The 19,976-nt window shown below is 52.8% G+C and overlaps 2 protein-coding genes across 4 annotated transcripts; one reads left to right on the plus strand and one right to left on the minus strand.

Moving 5' to 3' along the window:
- Nucleotides 1-1,402: 1,402 nt before the first annotated feature.
- On the plus strand, nucleotides 1,403-9,562 carry RRP7A (ribosomal RNA processing 7 homolog A). Its single transcript, XM_055566104.1, has 7 exons — nucleotides 1,403-1,611; nucleotides 3,519-3,661; nucleotides 5,586-5,711; nucleotides 6,403-6,520; nucleotides 6,774-6,871; nucleotides 7,149-7,347; nucleotides 8,029-9,562. Exons 1-7 carry the CDS (start codon nucleotides 1,539-1,541, stop codon nucleotides 8,112-8,114), a joined length of 843 nt encoding a protein of 280 aa, XP_055422079.1. The 5' UTR covers nucleotides 1,403-1,538; the 3' UTR covers nucleotides 8,115-9,562.
- On the minus strand, nucleotides 8,695-16,584 carry LOC129641397 (serine hydrolase-like protein). Of its 3 annotated transcripts, none has more exons than XM_055566137.1 (4): nucleotides 16,456-16,584; nucleotides 11,433-11,515; nucleotides 9,759-9,855; nucleotides 8,695-8,921 (listed from the first exon to the last, which is right to left on the minus strand). In XM_055566137.1, exons 1-4 carry the CDS (start codon nucleotides 16,468-16,470, stop codon nucleotides 8,802-8,804), a joined length of 315 nt encoding a protein of 104 aa, XP_055422112.1. In that variant the 5' UTR covers nucleotides 16,471-16,584; the 3' UTR covers nucleotides 8,695-8,801. The 3 variants fall into 3 exon arrangements, 2 of the variants coding, with proteins under 2 accessions (XP_055422112.1, XP_055422107.1); XM_055566132.1 differs by lacking the exon at nucleotides 16,456-16,584 and adding an exon at nucleotides 12,534-12,658; XR_008709317.1 differs by having other exon boundaries at nucleotides 8,707-8,921; nucleotides 9,759-10,642.
- Between the last annotated feature and the right edge of the window lie 3,392 nt (nucleotides 16,585-19,976).

Here is a 19,976-nt window from a genome sequence, read left to right on the forward strand (position 1 = left end):
AAAAAACTAGTGAAACACCACAGGAAAAACTGCAGCCTCACCTTCACTAGTAAATTCCAAGTTGAGTCCTAGATATGCATCCTCACTCACTAGGCTGTACTGGGGGCACCCCGAAATCTGCAGGGATGGAGTCAGAGAAGGCCAAACAGGGAGCTGGGACTTTTAAGTTGATGTCAGTGGAGGCCACAGGAGGAGAAATGGGCACCCCCCACAGCTCCTCCCAACCAGGGTATTAGCAGAGGGTCTAGGATGATGGACCTCACTGCCACCCATAACCTGGTAGTAATGAAGCAGTTTCTTTCCATGCCCATTAGAGGAGGTGTGCTGTAACATTTAAATAAGATACAGACCTTTCATAATGCCCATGTTTCAGTCAACAGTAAATCATACTAAAGATCAGGAAAATTTCACCCTGAAGGAGAAAAGACAATGGATGTTAACTCCATAATGACAGAGATGTTAGTTACTGATAAGGATTTAAAAGCAACCATTAAAAATGTGTCAATGAGCAATTAACACGAAACAATTGATGGAATGTTTGAACTTCAAACAATTGAAGAATAAAGAAATGGAAAACCATTTTAAGTTGGTTTCAAAGGTAGAGAAAACCTTTTCAAGTTGAAAAATACACCAGATTCCCTGGAGGTCCAGTGGTTAGGACTTTGCACTCGTTTCCGGAGCTGTGGGCTTGATTTCTGGTTAGGGAACTAAGATCCTACAAGCCACACAGAGGAGCCAAATAAAGTTGAAAAGTACAATTACCATTCTCCCCCTCCCGCCCCCCCAAAAAAGCAATGGAGAAGAATCCGTGAACTTGAAGGTGAAACAATAGAACCTACCCAATCTGAACAATAAGGAAAAATAGACTTTAAAATAATGAAGGACTTTGGGGGCCTATGGTACTGTAACAAAAAGTCTAAAATCTGTCACATGAGTCCCAGAAGAAAAGTAAAAGTCGAAGAAATAATGGCTGTTGGGAGTTCTCTGGTGGCCTAGTGATTAGCAAAAATAGTAACGATGTTCTCAGTGAATGTAAAGGAAATATTTAAAACAATTATTTTATAAATGGGAAAGGGCTGAGGGATATCTAGAGAAGGAATGTTTCTGCACTTAGAAATATCAACACTGATAAAATATCAACTAGTATACTGTGGTAACTTTTTAATATATGTATTTACATAATAAATATTTACATATAAAATAATGTTTACATATTCATGTATTGTTTTACATATACATAATATAATTATGTACTTTAATGTAATTCCTTATTCCAAGAATTGGCGATGGACAGGGAGGCCTGGCGTGCTGCAGTCCATGGGGTCGCAAACTGTCGGACACGACTGAGCGACTGAACTGGACTGAACTGAAGGCTGGGCCCTGGGAGGACCGCGGGAGGGGGCAGTCGGGGAGTAGGGGTCGCAAGAGGTGGGCCTGGAGCCGAGAGGGCGGGGCCCCAGGAGGCGCCGTCATCGCGGAAACGGCCGCCAGCGACTGACTACAACTCCCAGCATCCCCCGCAGCTTCCGGTCGGCAAGATGGTGGCGCGCAGAAGGAAGCGTGCGGTGCCGGAATCTGATTCGGGGGTTCCAACCCTGCCCGGCTACTCAGGTGAGGGAATGCGGGGCGCGAGGCCGGGGAGTGGCCATGCTTCTCCACGAAGAGCCTGGGGGGTCGGCAGTGGCTCAGGACCCCAAGGAGCCGTCACACGCTTGGACGTGAGCCGCAGAAGGTTCTGAAGTCCCGGGCCCCCTTAGCCCACGCGGCGCCTGTTCTCGTCTGGCTTCACTTGGCTCGGGACGGACCTAGTTTGGCCAACGCTTTCCTTGAGTGAATGCACCTCCGTCTACACTTTTCCAGGGCGAACTTGTGTCTGTCTACATTCTCTCCCCTGAGATACACCCATCCACTTATCAGCCCCTCGTTGCAATTTCTGGTCCAGCCCGCTCAGCGCTCACCTCGCCTGTTATTATGTGTCCTCCTCACTGGTTCCCCTGCCTTCTGTTTTTCACTCAGCTGCCAGAATGTACTTTCTAAAGTCAGATTTAACTCAGATCTTGCCTCACACGCCCATCCCCGACGAACTCTCTTCAGTGATTAAAGTTAGCACGTAAAACAAAATCCAGACATCACATCACTTCTATCCTGGCTCTAGCTAACCTATAGCTCTGTCTGTTTCTCCGAGACAACAAGCTCTTTACACCCACAGAGTTTTTGTACTTACTGTGTCTTTTTCCTCTGAGTTCCTCAGACAGCTCTGCTGTGTTACAGGGCTTCGTGTCATTCTGGTCGAAGCTTTAATGTTACTTTCTCAAAGAGGTGGTCCTGATAGATGCCTGTCTGAAGGCCTCTGTCACCCATTACCCTGCACTACTTCACTCTGTGTGTTTCCTTCCTGTTTGGAATTTTATTTATTTTTGGCTGTGCTGGGTCTTGGTTGGTGCTCAGGCTTTTCTCTAGTTGCCAGGAGTGGGGCTGCTCTCTGGTTGCAGCGTGCTTCTCATTGCAGCGGTTTCTTTTGTGGAGCACCGGCTCTATCTAGGTAGGCATGCAGGCTTCAGCAGTTGCTGCTCCCGGGCTCTAGAGCACAGACTCAGTAGCTGTGGTGCACAGGCTTAGTTGCTCTGTGGCATGTGGGATCTTCCCGGATCCGGGATCCAACCTGTGTCTCCTGCATTGGCAGGTGTATTCTTTACCACTGAGCCTCTGGGGAAGCCCCTGGTGGAGGCTTTAATGTTAGTTCCTCAAAGAGGTGGTCCCAAAAGGCCTCTGCCACCCATCAGCCTGCTCTGCTTCACTCTGTGTGCTTCCTTCCTATTTGATAGCAGCTTGTTACATGCTGAGTTGTTCTGTCCTCCCACTTTACCACGTGAGCTTCCTGAGTGCAGGGCTTGCAGCTGGATTCTCTCCATGCTCTCTGTGCCCAGAGAGGTGGTGTCTGGAAGTTTGCATCTCTTGTGACAGGATTAAACTTTATGGGAATGCCAGCGATTATCCAAATCATCACACAGCAGGGGGCTTAGAGACCGAGAGAGATGTTAAGGCACAAAGCAGGTAGCTCTAACCTGGCATGCAAGGCTCTCCCGAGGAAGTGAGGACCTGAAGAATGGGTGGAAGGATGAGGGCTGATGTTTCAGAGCAGCATGGGTGAAGCCCTGGCTGATTGGAGGAACAGAGAGGAGGCATGTGGTGTGGAGAGGGGAAGATGGGGTGAAGAGAGGCTACACGGGGAACCGTGGTAAGGATTTGGGGTTTACCCCCAGAGCAGCAGAGTTTGAATCTCTCTCCTTTTGCATCTCATTTTCATTCTCTCTACTACCGACTGGAGCCCCTCCTGGGCAGATGGTGTTCGTCCAGCCGCGTAGCCTGCCCAAGCATCTTGCACAGGCCTTGCCTAGGAGAAGGGTTCAGTGAAGGATGGATGGTGGATGGGCGGACCAACAGGCACACAGGACTAAAAAGGGACAGCCTGAACCTGACTCGTGTGTCGTCCCTCACTGTCCCCATGTTCCTTCCAGCCATTCCGATCAAATTCTCTGAAAAGCAGCAATCCTCTCATTACCTCTATGTGAGAGAGCACAAAGTTCGAGAAGGCACCAAGTCTCCCTGGCCTCCGAAGCGGACCCTTTTTGTCCTCAACGTGCCCCCGTACTGCACAGAGGTAAATGGGTGTCTGGGAGGGAACCTGAGCCTGGGGCAGGGGCTCCTGTGGGCCCCCCACCCCCCAGTCCTCAGTGATGAGAGGGAAGCAGCTAACTGAAGCCCTGGTGTCTGGAAGTCTGCATCTCTTGTGACAGGAAGTTGGCTTTTTAAAGGTGTCCTTTTTTAAATATAATTCTCTAGGGAGCCCATAGCTTTTTATATGTTACCCAGAATTGTTTGAATTACGTGTTTTTTCCCCCGATTATAAAATTGATATGTGTCCGTTGCAGGTAGTATTATAGTACAGCCGAAGTGTTCTGTTGCCTAAAGCAGTTGCTGCATAACTATGTCTGCCAAGCATAATCCCACCCGAGGACAGAGACACTTGAAACTGAAAGTGTTAGTCGTTCAGTCGTGTCCTGCTCTTTGCAGCCCCTTGGACAGTAGCCTGCCAGGCTCCTCTGTCCATGGAATTCTCCAGGCAAGAACACTGGAGTGGGTTGTCATGCCCTCCTCCAGGACAGACACTTGTTCTCACATGTTTTCTTGAGTATTGTGAAGGTTGTGCTAACTACTTGTGTGAAGTCTGACAACATAAACATTTTTTTTTAATTGATACTCATCCATAGTAAAAAAAAAAAATAAGAAAAGTAGGAGAAAATAACATTACCTCTGAGTCTACTATTCAGAGTTTTCCCAGGTGGCGCTAGTGTTAAAAAACCCATCTGCCAATGCAGGAGACACAGGTTCAATCCCTCCAGGAAGATCCCCTAGAAGAGGGCATGGCAACCCATTCTAGTATCCTAGCCTGGAGAATTCCATGGACAGAGGAGCCTGGTGGGCTACAGTCCATAGGGTTGCAAACAGTTGAACATGACTAAGGTGACTTAGCACGCATGCACTACTATGCAGATATGTCTGTTATTTTTTTCCTTCATAAAAGTTACTAAATTTAGTATTCCTTTAATTTACAGAAGAGAAACTAAAGGAATTGCTGGATTTTTGATGATTTTTTTTTTTTTAGAAAAGAAATATTAATTTCTAAAAGATTCCTCTGCAGTTAAAGAGAAAAACAGAGAGAGGGGAGGATGTCGTTTTTAATGTTTCCTGAAGACTAGTGTATGAATAGAGAAGCACGTGGGCCCAAGTGTAGCACTCACTACACTTCACAGATTGAGCAAATCTGTGTCATCAGCGCCTAGACTGAAAAACAGAGCATCACCCACACCCCAGAAATCCCGCTGCGCCCCTTCCCCCTGCCAAGGATAACCACCAACCTGATTCCAATAGGGGAGATTTAATTCTTTCTAAATGGCTGATTCAGGTAGTAAAATTTCCCCACCTATTCTGAGAGACCTGGGTTCAGTCCCTGGGTCGGGAAGATCCCCTGGAGGAGGGCATGGCAACCCACTCCAGTATTCTTGCCTGGAGAATCCCATGGACAGAGGAGCCTGGAGGGCTACAGAACATGGGGTCGCAAAGAGTCAGACACGACTGAAGTGACTTAGCACGCATGCATTCTTGTAATAGGGGGAAAAAGAAAAGTTGAGAACCCACTCCTCCTTTGGAGATCCTTCAGAGACATTGACAGGGGAAGAAAGATCTTTCAGCCAGATGGCCTTTCAAAGGGAGCAGTCCCTTTCCGGAACAGACAGAGCATACCCTGGGCACATGCTTCCAGCAGGGTCAGGTCATAAAACCAAACAATTATACCTGAATTCTGTCTCCCCTCTGTATCCTCCTTCTGGAGTCCCTTTTTACCCACAGCTTTGAACACAAAGTCAAAAAAGGTGGCCCCCTTGGGCCGTGGGGGGCTGGGGTTGTGACCTCGGTGTTGAGGAGCTGGGTGGTGTGCCCAGGCTCTCTGTGCACGCTCCACAGGCTGGACTCCGGGGCTCCGGTGTGGCGGGAGGCTCACCCTGCGCTTCTCTCCACCCCGGCAGGAGTGCCTGTTGCGCCTCCTCTCCCCGTGCGGGCCCGTCCAGTCGGTGGAGTTACAGGAGAAGCCGGAGCTTGCTGAGAGCCCAAAGGAGCCCCCGTCGAAGTTCTTTCACCCCAAACCAGTTCCCGTAAGCCTGCAGGACCGGGCCGCGCCAGTGAGGGTGTGGGCGGGGCCGAGCGGTGTCCCCGGCGTGTGAGGGGAACGTGGCATCGGGGGTGGCTGCGGCAATTAAGGTGTTCCCTGTGGTCAGGCCCGTCCTGACCTGTGTGGTCTAGGAGTCCTGTCAGCTGAGTGGCCTCCACCCGGATTTGCCACGTCCTGGAGCCTCCCTGTCCGGCTCTTTCCATCATCCTGGGAGTGGGGAAGCTCAGAGACATCTCTGCTCCCCGCCCGAGGGGCCTCCCCGAGCACCCCCGCTGCTGGCTTCCCCCCGCGGAAGTCGATTCTTCCTTAGGCTCGGTGGCCCTGGTCTCCCTTCTCTGCGTCCGGTGCCCACACCTCCTCCTGTTGAGGGGACTTTGTGGGCGCCCCCCCCCGCCCCATCTGTCCGTCCACTCCTGGCCCCAGGAGAGCACGCCCTCCCCTGAGTCCCTCCCACAAGTGAAACAGGGGCCCCCAGGGTCCACTGCTCCCCGGTAAAGATGTGGGATCAGGTCACTCTTAGCAGAAGTTGCCTAGCTAGGAGTGTGGGCGCCCCACCCCTGGGTTAGAACAGCCCTCCTCCTGGTCCCGCAACAGTCAGGCTGAGGGCGGGTGGGGGGCCCTGGGGTGAGTCCCCCTGGGGAAGGCTCCGGCCACTGAACTCTCACCTCCTCCAGGGCTTCCAGGTTGCCTACGTGCTGTTCCAGAAGCCAGGCAGTGTGTCGGCCGCCTTGGCCCTGAAGGGCCCCCTGCTGGTCTCCACTGAGAGTCACCCTGTGAGGAGCGGCGTCCTCAGTCAGTACCGTGGGCCCCGGGCGGGGAGGGCAGCTTTGGGGGCCATGTCTGCCCGTGTCGCCTGGCCCTCAGGTGGGCAGGGGTGAGGGCCCCCGCTCGCCGCCCCCGGACTTATCCTCAGGCGCGAACCCGGGCCCACGCATCAGCATCCTGGCGGCCTGGGCGAGGAGATCCCGGCCCGCTGCCAGGTCCTGGGGGGACCCTGAGGGGCGGGCCTAGGAATCCCCGTCTCCCTCGCCCCCTTCTCCCTCAGAGTGGATCCGAGACTACACGGACTCGGTGCCAGACCCCAAGGCCCTGAGGGTTGAGGTGGACGCCTTCATGGAGACATACGACCGGAAGATAGCCGAGGTGGGGCTTCTGCACGGGCGGCAGCTGGCTGGGCCTCCCTGCTGGTAACATCCAGCCGGAAACGGTCCTCTCGTGGGAAATGGTCTCTGGCGGGCCGGGCGGTCAGGGCTGGAGGGGAGCAGCATGAGGGCACGCGGTGCTGGGCGTGGAGGGAGCAGCCGAGGTGGCAGCGTGGTGCCAGGCATGGGAGGGAGAGCGGAGAGGAGGCGGCGAGGGGCTCCTGGGGCCACAGGGTGGGTCCCAGGCGCCCGCCCATCACGGGCCCTGTTCCCTGCAGGAGGAGGCCAAGGCCAAGGAGGAGGAAGGCGTCCCCGACGAGGAGGGCTGGGTGAAGGTGACCCGCCGGGGCCGCCGACCAGTGCTCCCGAGGACAGAGGCGGCCAGCCTACGGGTGCTGGAGCGGGAGAGGCGGAAGCGGGCCCGCAAGGAGCTGCTCAACTTCTATGCCTGGCAGCACCGCGAGACCAAGATGGAGCGTAAGGCGCCCCAGGGCCCCTGTCCTTCACCCCACTGCCTGCGTGCCTGGGCCGTGGTCTCGTGGCCGCTCTGCCAGCCCCAGCTGTGTGGAGCTTCCTGGTCTGTTAGGCTGGACGAGGGGTCCTGGGGGTCTCCCAGCACCCCCAAAACCTTCTTCCTTCACCTTGGGCTGTGTGTTGGAGGTGGGGGGCACAACAGAGATTGTGTTTTTTTTATTATTATTTGGTTTTGTTGGGTTTTAAATCTTAACCGTGATGGGTGGGTCTCTCTCTAGTTGAGGTGCCTGGGCTCGGGTAGTTGTGGCATGAGGGCTTAGTGGCCCTGCTGCGTGTGGGATCTGAGTCCCCAGCATTGCAAGGCAGATTAGATTCTTAATCCTTGGGCCACCAGGGAAGCCCCATTGACCTGGTAAAGTTTCTGTCTGAAACCTCAGGCATGCCATCTTCTCCACTTCAGCCTGCATCCTCTGACTGGGTTGCGGCCCAGTTCCATTTCCTGGCAGCATCTGCACCGTTTCCCAGCACAGAGGCAATGGGGGAGGTCGTACTGAGCGCCCACCAGGGGAGTGGGGGCTGAGGGGAGGAGCTGCTGTCCTCTCCAGTGTGGGCCGCGGGGCATAGCTCCCGCCCAGCCTGCCGTCTCATCCCGGTCCTGTTTCCCCTCCTGACCTCTCACCCCAGATATTGCGCAGCTGCGCAAGAAGTTCGAGGAGGACAAGCAGAGAATCGAGCTGATGCGGGCCCAGCGCAAGTTCCGACCCTACTGAGCCTCTCCCGTCCGCACGGGCCTCGAGGAGCAGGGTGGTGACCGGGTGGCAGTGTGTGGCCAGCGAGGACCCGGGGTCCTGGAACACCTGTCTCAATGGCTGTGCCCAGGCCGAGGGGCTGCTGTGTGAAACCCCAGAGACCTGAGCCCACGGGGTGGGGTGAAGGACAGAGTCACCCGTTGGTTCCCATGTGCTTCAGCTGTCCTAGGGCCCGGAGCGAGGACTTGGCCTCTGGAAGCCCCTGGCCCAGAGCTGGCTCCTTCCCTGTCTTGGGTCCTGTCCCTGCCTGGCTCCGGACTCTCCTCTCAGGGCTGACTGTCCGCTGTGTTCGCCCCTTCCTCCTGATGGAGAAGCCCCTGTGGGCAGTGAGACGGCCTCACAAGCAGAATACAAGAACGTTTTATATTTCATGCAGCTGGGTGGCAAGAAAGGACTACAAAAGCCAGCTGGGCCTATCTCAGGCCTCACACATGCCCTCTGCCCAGTCACAAAACAGACACCATCCCTGCCCCCTGGAAGTCACAGATGTTAAAGTCATAATCTTACACCCCTCCGCGCCCCCACCCCCAGCTCTGCCATAGCACTCGCTTCTGGCCGTGCTGGTCTTTGGGACCAGGGGCCCTGTCCCCAGCACACTGGCCTGGGCTCGGGAGCTGGGAGCATGCGGCTGTAGCCCCAGGCCCAGGGCTACAGGGAGGCTGGGGTCCCATCCTTGTTCTGTAAAAAGGAGCTGATGACACAAGCCACCTGCTGGGGTTGGTTCATGTGGACGTAGTGATTGCCTGGGACTTCAAAGTACTGGAACCTCTGGGGAGGGAAGGGGACATGGGATGAGGTGACCCAGTGGAAGGCCGCCTCCCAGCAGTTCCGCGTGTCCACAGCTCTGCGGGCCCTAGTCAGTCAGGGGAGGGGCCAGTCGGGCCTGGCTCGGAGCCAGTGGGAAGGGCCTTCCTGGGAGGGAAGTGCCCAGCCCTTGGGTTCTAGGCCATTCTGAGCTGAAGTTGTAGAGCTCGGCTAGGGAGGGGTCCGCAGTCCAGGGGCTGCTCCTGGGTCTGGTCATCAGATAATATTCACTTGAAGAAGGAACAAGCAGCCTTTCCAACTGGCCCAGAAGAAAGGCCCACAGGGCAGGAAGAAAGACACTGAACATTGCCTGGCTAGCCACACAGGGGCTTCCCCTTTGTGATGACGCCCGGCCATCTGCTCAGGCCCTAGGGTCAGCTGTCTGTACTGGATGATGCTCCTGAAATGCCAGGTGCTCCCAGAAGCCCAGGCAAACATCAAAGTCACAGCGCACGTCCCAGCCCTCCAGCTTGGAGTCTGGCACCCACTGGTGGGACTGGTCATCTGTTCCCATTTGAGACCCTAGGAAATTGTAGAACCACTCAGTTGGGCATGGCCCAGGAATACAGGAGGACAATAAAACCAGGAGATTCTGCCAATGAAAAGCCTGCTTTCTGTGCTGATTTACATGTGATTCCAGGGACTGCAGTAGCAACATGAGGCCTGGTTGCTCCTGGGGTTACCTGTCAGACCTGGGGCCAGAGCAGGGGTCCCAGTGCAAGAAAAGAGATGGACAGGTGGAGCCCAGGGCAGCCTGGCAGCCCCTGCCGACCCCAGCTGCCCTGAGCCCTGGGCACCCACTTCTTTCAGGACAGACTTAAGTGAGCTGACCACGAACATCACGGTCTCCCTGTCGGTGTCGTCCTCTCTTCTCAAGGCATAACGTCCTTCGGTTGCTCTGGAAGATGAGAAGGAAGGTTCACCTGGGACCGCTCCCTGCATGCTCTGTCTCTGCCCTGGGCTCTGAGACGGGCCCAAGCACGAGCATTCCTCTCACCTTCCCACCGCCGGGCCCTTCAAGCCCAGGTTTAGTTCAGGGCTGAGTCATTTAGTCCCCACTGGGCCTCGCAGCTCAGCGAGACCTGTACAAGGTTAATCTCAGGATCTTCCCAGGGTTAGCCACTGAATGGTGGAGCCAGGATCTGAACCAGCTTCTGAGTGCGTGCTTTCTCTTTTTTTTAACAGCTTTATTAATTCCACCCATTTAAAATGTACAGTTCCATGGATTTTGGTACATTCAGAGGTGAGCAACCATCCCTACAGTCAATTTTAGATCCTATTTATCACCTCAACTGAGCCATAGGGGATCCTGCAATGCAGGAGGTCCAGTTCCTGGGTGGGGAAGATCCCCTGGAGGAGGAAATGGCAGCCCACTCCAGTATTCTTGGCCTGGGAGATCCCATGGACAGAGGAGCCTGGAGGGCTACCATCCACGGGGTCGCAGAGTTGCACGCGACTGAGCACATGATGGATGTGGACTTGCAAGTGAATGGAATCACACAGTGCGAGGGCTTTCCTGACTGGCTTCTTTCAACGAGTCTAACGTTTTCAAGGTTCCTGCCTGTTGTAGTGTCTGCGTCATTCCATCTCGTTGCGGCATCAGTCCATCGTGTGGATGGAGCCCGTTTGCTTGGCGGTGAGCTGAGGGACATGGGAGTTGCCTCCCATGCTCGGCTCATTCTGTTCTGAAGGACACCGCTGTGAGCCACCAGCACTCGCTGTGGTGTGGGCAGATGCTGCGATCCCACCGAGGAGCGGAACTGCCGGGTCACATGGTGATCTCAAGGCTTGAAAAACTGCCAGACCTTCCCAAAGTGGCTGCACTGTTTTACAGTCGCACAGCAGCCTGGCAGGGTTCTAGTTTCTAGCTCCTCCAGGCCCTCAGCGTAAAGTCTAGATGTCCCAGAGGGTGCGCAGCGTCCCTCCCTGGAGTTGGGATTTGCCCCCCGTGAGTCCCTGCCTTCTGAACCCCTGTTCTCGGCAGACGAGTCCCCGGAAGTCACAGTTCCTGCCAGGTCCCAGGTCCAGGCTGAATGCAGTGGAGCAGGGGTGGCACCTGAGCCCCCGCGAAGGATGTTCAACGGGCTGTGGGTCCCGGAGGTGGCGGATGGCCTCTGACTGAGGATGGCGGAGGGGGGACAGCAGATGGAGGCACAGGGCCGGCCTGGGGGTGCACGGGGCCCAATGTGGCTGGAGGGTTTGGGAGGATGGGGCCAGGCGGTACTGACTGCTGGTCCCTCTGCCACACCTGAGTGTGCCCCGCCCCCCAGACACAGATATCTGTGGAAAGGTGTGGTGCTGTCCCTGCCCACCCCCAGTGCCCTCCCCCGTGCCCCTCCCCTCGCCTGCCTTCCATGTACCAGTGACAGGTCGGGGGGGGGCACTGCCCAGGAAAGATGGCAGAGTGGTCTCATACCAGGAGACCTGGGCATTCCTGAAACTCGGGTCTGTCTGGGGTGCTTGGTTCCAACTTACTTGACGAGCAGGACGTGGGCCTCCAGATTTTTGATGTAGTGCACAAACAGCTCCCTGCTGATGAAATCGAGGCAGTGCTCTGCCTGCAGAGAAAAAAAACCCCAGTGAATTCTTGCCATGAGGCCCCAGGCGCTGCTGTGGGTGGAAACCCAGCTCTCTTGGGAGCAGCAGACACCCACCTCGGGCACCCAACCAGGACCAAGCCCACTGCCTAGCCACATCACCACCTCAAGAGAGGCTTCACCTCCCTCAGACTGGAGACTTTAGTCCCCGTAATCGTTCTCCCTCCTCCTGGGCTCATGGCTGCCCAGTCAGACGACATGGCCCCCCTCTGCCAGGTGAGGCCATGCAACTACATGCAGAGAAGTGACCCAGGGCGCTTCGGGCCGAGGTTTTAGGACTGACGCGTGACACGGTAACCATACATGGCTGCTGAGGGCTTGGCATGGGGCTTGTCCAGCCTGAGACATGCTGTCTCACTGGATTTTAAAGACTTAGTGTGAAAAAATAATGTCAAATGTCTCAACTATTTTTTTATGTTGATTCCATGCTGAAGTGACAACACCTGGATACACTGAGTTAGAAGGTATTATGAAAGTTGACTTCACCTGTTTCTTTTCACTCTTTTTGTATGGCCACAAGAAGGTGAGACTTTAACATGAGCTCACGTCATACTTCTATTGGACTGCGCTGCTCTGGGCCGAGAGCCCTCTGAGGGCGGGCACTCAGGATTTCCTGTGTCCACAGCTCTCGGCACACGTGTGACAGGCACGGGGTTCAGTGAGTGTGTGCCGAGTGGGTTAATTCAAGAGCGCCCCCACATGGACTGACTGTTAATGTCCAGTTCCCCTACAGCATCTAGAGGAAGCTGCACGCACACCCACACCTATCTGGTCAGCCAAGAAAACTCATCTTTGTTCTGCCCTGACCCCTCCCAGCTATCTCCTTCTCCTCAGGCTGCAATGTCCAGAAACAGAGGTACCCCTGTCAACCACAAGGCCTGCTGGATGAAGATTTACTGAGGACCCAGACATGCCACATGTTATCCCCTCCCCAGAGGATCAGAAAGGCAAAGCAATTGTGTCTCGGTCAGCAGCTGACCGGCTTCCCAGGTGGCTCAACGGTGAAGAATCCATCTGCCAAGGCAGGAGATGTGGGTTCCATCCCTGGGTTGGAAAGATCCCCTGGAGAAGGAAATGGCAACCCACTCCAGTATCCATGCCTGGAAAATCCCATGGACCGAGGAGCCTAGCGGGCTATACATAGTCCAAGGGGTCACAAAAGAGTTGGACACGACTTAGTGACTAAACAACAACCGGTGAGACAGGAGATGGTGCCAGACTCAGCTCAGGCATGGACTGCCCCCCACCCCTAGTCTCTCATTTCAGTCGGTTCAGTCACTCAGTCATGTCTGACACTTTATGACCCCATGGACTGCAGCATGCCAGACTTCTCTGTCCATCACCAACTCCCGGAGTTTACTCAAACTCATGTCCATTGAGTCTGTGATGCCATCCAACCATCTCATCCTCTGACATCCCCTTCTCCTCCTGCCTTCAATCTTTCCCAGCATCCGGGTCTTTTCCAGTGAGTCAGTTCTTTGCATAAGGTGGCCAAAATATTGGAGCTTCAGCTTCAGCATCAGTCCTTCCAATGAATATTCAGGACTGATCTCCTTTAGGATGGACTGGTTGGATCTCCTTGCAGTCCAAGGGACTCTGAAGAGTCTTCTCCAACACCACAGCTCAAAAGCATCAATTCTTCGATGCTCGGTCTCTCAGCCTTGCTTTAATTTTGCTTCTCCCACCAGGACTGGGACCCTGTGGCTTGATGGCCCAGGCAGGCCCTCAACAGAATTACAGGCAGGTCTCTGAGGCAGAGGTTGACAGATATCACCTCCATGCACGTCTCCAGACGTGAAAACAGAACACAGATCTGTTTGTGGAGCGCTTTCCTCGAAGGCAACCATATGAAGGCTCCAAAAAGCCTTTGAGGACAGCTGCTGGCCGCATCTTATCTCCTTCTGTCTTTTTTTCTTTTCTTCTCCATCCCTCTCTTGACCTTCTTTTCCTAGTCTGCTTCCATTCCCTGATCTATATTTTTCTTCTATAATTCAAGTGTGGGCTTCCCAGGTGGCTCTGCAGTAAAGAATCCACCTGCCAATGCAGGAGATTCAATGGGTTTGATCCCTGGGATGGGAAGATCACCCGGAGAAGGAAATTGCAGCCCACTCCAGTATTCTTGCCTGAAAAATCCCATGGACAGAGGAGCCTGATGGGCTATAGTCCATGGGGCTGCAAAAGAGTCAGACGACTTAGCAACTCAACAACAACAATAAATTCAAGTATAACTTATAATGAAGTGCACAGATCTGAGTGTTACCTCATCATGGCCTCTGACACATGGATACATGTGTCACGTAAGGATGTAACCATGACCCAGATGGAGGTTGGAACTGCTCAGCAACCAGCCGGCTCCCTCTGGGGGTCTTCTCCATGGACACCACCTGTTCTGACCTCTGGCTCCCTAGATCAATTTTGCCGCTGTTCGAACTTCATATAGGAGGAGTCATAGTGTTCTTTTCGAGTTCGGGCTTCTTTTGGTCTGTATGTGTGTTTTTCACATTCCTGTATGAATGTGTGGCAGTTTACACATTCTATTGTTGATAGACATTTGGGTGATCTCCACTTTGGGGCTATTATGAATCAAGCTGCCATGTCTTCTGGAGCACACAGCACGCAGTGCTGCCAGCTGTATATCTAGGATTGAGATTGCTGGGCAGAGAATTTCAATATATTTTCCTTCGGTAGTTACTGCCAGTTTTCCAAAATGGCTGCATCAACTTACACTTCCTCCCGCAGTGTGGGACAGTTCTGGATTCTCCACATCCCCACCGAGACTTGGTATTTACTGTCATGACTTCGGTTTTAGCTGCTCTGGAGCGGGTGTGGAGGTCTCTCGCTGGGGCTTTGATTTGCGTTGCCCTAATAACTGATGGCGTCCAGCACCGTTCATGTGCTCATCGGCCATCTGGATGGCCTCTTTCAGAAAGGGCCTGTTCAGATCTTTCGCCAGTTTCTAAAAATGAGGTTGTCAGCCTCTAATCTTATTGATTTGTAGAAGTTCCTTACATATTCCAGACATGAGTCCTTCAACAAACCTGTGTATTTATGTACTTATTTGGCTCTGTCGTGTCTTAATTGTAGCACATGGGCTCTAGTTCCCTGACCAGGGATCGAACCTGGGCCCTCTGCATTGGAGGCACAGAGTCTTAGCCACTGAACCACAAGGGAAGTCCCCTTTTTTCATTAATATTCTGTTTTTTAAAAAAATATTTATTCATATTTATTTATTTGACTGCACTGGGTCTTAGTTGCAGCATGTGGGATCTAGTTCCCTCCCCAGGTATCGAACCCAGGGCCCCTGCATCGAGAGAACAAAGTCTTAGCCACCGGGGAAGTCCCTCTTTTTTTTTTTACTATTCTATTTTGATGAATAGAAATTCTAAATTTTAATAAAGCTGTATCTATCAACATTTTCATTGATTCATGGTGTGTGTGTGTATTAGTCTACTTAAAACATATTTGTCTACCTCAAGGTCATGAAACCATTCCCTAATTTTTCTTCTAGAACATTACTGTTTCACCCTTCATATTTGATCTACGATCCATGGTGAATTAATTTTTTGTATATTGTGTGAGGCAGGGACCTGGGGTCATAGTTTTCCATCTAGATAACCTACTGCCCGCCCCCCAGTGAACTGAGGTGGTGCCTTTATTATAAGTTGGGAGAGCCTCATTCATAACTTTCATAATTAAATTCCCAAAGTATTCTACAAATTCATCCCAAAATAATTTTTAACAGAAGTCAATGATTCTAAACTTCATTCAGAAGTGAGACTATGTGAGAAAAAGCAAGAACATGTGTGAAAGAACAAGGAGAGTGGACTAGTTCTGGTATCAAAACGTATTAGAAAGAAACAGGAATCAGAATGTGTGACTTGATGCGGACAAAGAGATTGATGGGGCATAAAAAGCAGGGACAGGCCCATCCTAGAATTTGTCTCTTTGGTGATTTAGTTTCTGCCCCAAGGGGAGTCTTCCCATCTGTGGGTGGCCCTCTCCCTTGGCCCTGTGATGACCACATGGCTCCCCCTGCAGAACAGCTGTGGGCACAGTCCCCGAGGCTGGAAGGGCATTTCCAAACACCCTCAAAAACAAACTGACTTCCCTGTGGTCCAGCGGTTATGAATCCGCCTTGCAATGCAGGTGATGCAGGTTCGACCCTGGGTGGGGGAACTAAGACTCTAAGCAGAGCAACTCAGCCCACGCACCCCAATGGCTGAGCCCACAAGACACAGTGGGGACTCCTTGTGGTGCAACTAAGAACTGACGCAGCCAAATAAATAAACAAGTAAATAAATAGTCTAAAAAATAATAAACTGGCAAGAGTAGTACTACTACAGAAACTGAAAAAAAAAAACCCAAACTGTGCTCTGGGAAGCGGACAGCTGGGACGGCAGCCTGACTCAGCCCCAGGGGGGCCAGCCAGGAGACACCCTGGAAGAAGACTTCTCCATCAGGGCCTCCAGGATCCTGCTGATTAGGATCGAGCTGTAAGCTCCGCCTCCCCCGCCAAGGATGGGCACCCAGAAGACAAGCCACAGAGAGTGAGCCCTGTGGTGGGGATGGCCCTGGATAACTGGCGGTGGACCCACTGGTGTTCCTCTGGGGAAAAAATGAAAATGGATCCCTACCCCTCCATGGACTTCCCTAGTGTCTCAGCAGTAAAGAACCCGCCTGCCAATGCAGGAGACCTGGGTTCGATCCCTGGCTTGGGAAGATCCTCTGGAGGAGGAAAGAGCAACCCACACCAGTATTCTTGCCTGGGAAATCCCATGGACAGAGGAGCCCGGTGGGCTACAGTCCATGAGATCACGAAGAGTTGGACTCGACTGAGCAACTGAACAAACAAACAACCCCTCCTTGCTTGAGAACAAATTCCAGCTGGATCAAAAACAAACCTTGAACATTACCATCCCCTTGGCTGATGCCCTGGTTCAGGCCTCGTGTCCATGCCTGGGCCTGGGCGACAGCTCTCAGCAGGCTCCATGGGGCCAGAATGTCCCTCCTCTAATGCTAGCGTCTCACAGTGTAGAGCATTTAACCCTCTTACACGGTCGCAGAAAGAGCCTCATCTGTGAGCGCCGGAAGTGACGGCACGGTGCCCGGTCACTCAGCTCGTGACCTTAGCTAGTCTTCACAGCCACCCCAGGAAGGCATGCACAGGGGCTGGCACCTCCTGGCGGCTCACCACCTGGCTGCGTGAATGAATAAATGAACGAATGCATTTTCTTTCTGCACACAAGACAGCTGAGGCTCAGAGAGGGTAAGTGCCTTGCCCAAGGTCACAGAGCCTCTCTGTGGCAGAGATGACTGAGTTTCTAGAGTACTCCTGTCACACACCAGGCTGCCTCCAGGCTGCCTGCCAGTTTCTGAGGCCTTTAGTTGGCTTGTTTTTTGGCCACACCCTGCAGCATGCAAAACTTCCCCAGCGAGGCATCACACCCGAGCCCTCAAGTGCAGATTCATAACCGCTGCACCACCAGGGAAGTCCTCTAAGGCCTTTTGTTAACCAGTCCCTCTCCTGTCTCGTTCAGGCTTCAAACCCTCCAGCAGGAACGCCCTCAGATGCCCAGAACTGACTCCAAGGCCTTACCTGTGTGGTCACAATTACCTGAGCATCCTTCTCTTCTCCACCCTGCTCCTGGGGCCTGGCACGGCCCACCTGCTCTAAGGGACTTCTGACCACGCCCTCCCCCAGCTGTCGGCTGGCCTGCCCTAGAACTCCTATTGCCCTTCCAGTCATTCCAAATCCATCTAAGCATTTGTAACCATTTGGCAACCCACTCCAGTATTCTTGCCTGGAATATCCCATGCACAGAGGAGCCTGGTGGGCTACAGTCCATGGGGTCCCAAAGCAGCAGACACAACTTTGCGACTAAACATGTAAACACCTAAGCAATGAAAAAAAAAAGCCCTAGAACAAAAGTCTGTCTTTGTAGAATGTCTGTATTTGTCTGTGTAGAGTGTCTTTCTACACAGACACTCATAAGAAAAGAGATAGAACTGCAAGTCTGCCCACGACGTGGCTGATGGCAGGCCTTGCCTTCACGGATGAATGGTATATCCATATTTGTTGTTGTTTAGCTGCTGAGTGGTGGTGACTTTTTTCAATCCCATGGATTGTAGCCCACCAAACTCCTCTGCCCACAGGATTTCCCGGGCAAAAATGCCATTCCCTTCTCCAGGGGATCTTCCCGACCCAGGGATCGAATCCGTGTCTCCCACATTGTCAGGGGATTCTTTACTGCTGAGCCACCAGGGACGCCCATGTCCATGTTACTCAGACACAAAAGGAATGGAATTCCGACACATGCTATAACATGAGGGAACCTTGAAAACATTTATCTACGTGAAAGAAGCCGGACACAAAGTCACACATTGTGTGATCCCACTTATATGAGGCGCCTGGAGGAGTCAACTGGGAGAGACAGAAAACAGTCTGGCGGTTTCCAGGGGCTGAAGGAGGAGGACGGGGGAGGTGGTGTTTAGCGGGTGCGGAGGTTTCATTGGGGATGATGAACAATTTTGGGGTGGTAAAAACTGCACAACATCGTGAATGCATTTAATGCCACGGATGGTTTGAAAATGGTTATTTATCCTCCTATACATATATATCTCTTACTACCATAAAAAAGGAAAGAGGTTGACAGGCACTGTGAAAGGTCGAGAAGACAGTAGCACTCACCCAAGTGATCCTCCGATCTCTGTTCGGCCACACACCTGGAAGGAAGCAGAGAGACGTGGACTCAGCACCGCCAGTTGCAAGTGGAGGGGGGTGGAGACACAGCTCGGTTCTCCAGGGACCCTGGGTCCTTGCAGCCAGGGCTCATTGCTTCAGTCTGGGCCCGCAGGGACCACCCTGAGCATCCTCTCGGGCTTCCTCAGAGCAGAGCTTGCCCATAGCTACCCTGCCATGGACTGGAGTGGCCCAGGCAGGTGCCTCCGGGCCATCCTGGAGGGAGCACAGAGTGACGGAGGTGGTGGGAACAACTACCCACCTGGCATCACAATCTCATCTCTGGGAGCCCTGAAATGTTCACTGGGATCTTTATGTTCCAGGAAGTACCAAAAAGCTAAGAAGAACATCATCACTTGTTGGAGAGAAATTGAGCCAAAAAAGAAAGGTTGTGTGTCGGGGGAGGCCTGGGTGGTCCCAGCTCCACCTGGGTTCTCTGCCACGGTCCCTACGGGGGCCACCTATCCCGTGTGGCTCAGACGGCAAAGAATCTGTCTGCAGTGCAGAAGGCCCGGGTTCGATCCCTGGGTGGGGAATATTCCCCAGAGAAGGAAATGGCAACCCACTCCAGTATTCTTGCCTGGAGAATCCCATGGATGGAGGAGCCTGATGGGCTACAGTCCATGGGGTCGCAGAGTCTGACACGACTGAGCAACTAAGCACAGCACAGCACAGTGACATATGACCCAGCAATTCCCACCTGGGCAATGTCCCCTCAAGAAAGGGCTGCAGGAGTCAGGACGGCAGCCCCATCAGCTCATGTAGCCAAACACTGCCAGCTATTCCATCACCAGTGCCCATGTCCCCAGGGTGAGTCACAGCCACCTCATGCTGGCCTAGGAGACTCTCCAAGACCAGTAGGAATTAAATCAACAGCTGGAAAGAAAGAAGTGGAAGAACCTGAAAAGAGAAAGACAATTGCTGAAGAAAAGCACGAGGGATGCATTCAGAAAAAGAACCCATTTTTTACAGTGGGGATTCTTATCCAGAACCAGCCTTTTATAACCCAATTCCATGGAAACCAATTCCTATGCCTCCCCCTAAAGAAGTGAAGGATCTCTCAGGAAAGAAGGCTAAGAGGCCATGATGAGCCGGCCACATGGGTCATCCTCTCTGGTAGGACATAAAGCTAGAAGCAATCTTTTTTTTTTTTAAACTTTACATAATTGTATTAGTTTTGCCAAATATCAAAATGAATCCGCCACAGGTATACATGTGTTCCCCATCCTGAACCCTCCTCCCTCCTCCCTCCCCATACCATCCCTCTGGGTCGTCCCAGTGCACCAGCTCCAAGCATCCAGTATCGTGCATCGAACCTGGACTGGCAACTCGTTTCATACATGATATTTTACATGTTTCAATGCCATTCTCCCAAATCTTCCCACCCTCTCCCTCTCTCACAGAGTCCATAAGACTGTTCTATACATCACTCTCTTTTGCTGTCTCATACACAGGGTTATTGTTATCATCTTTCTAAATTCCAAATATATGCGTTAGTATACTGTATTGGTGTTTTTCTTTCTGGCTTATTTTGATATTTTCAACTCTTTAAGTTGAAACTCTATCTGGTCTGCATGACATTCAGAGTTCTGAGTCTGGGTGCTGTGCTTTTTCTTATTTACTGAGTTCTTTCATTTGTGTTCCATAATAGTTTGTATTTCCAGATTGCTGTCTAAACCAAGT

This window comes from Bubalus kerabau, chromosome 1 (genome assembly GCF_029407905.1).
Source record: "Bubalus kerabau isolate K-KA32 ecotype Philippines breed swamp buffalo chromosome 1, PCC_UOA_SB_1v2, whole genome shotgun sequence".
NCBI classification, from domain to species: Eukaryota; Metazoa; Chordata; class Mammalia; order Artiodactyla; family Bovidae; genus Bubalus; species Bubalus kerabau.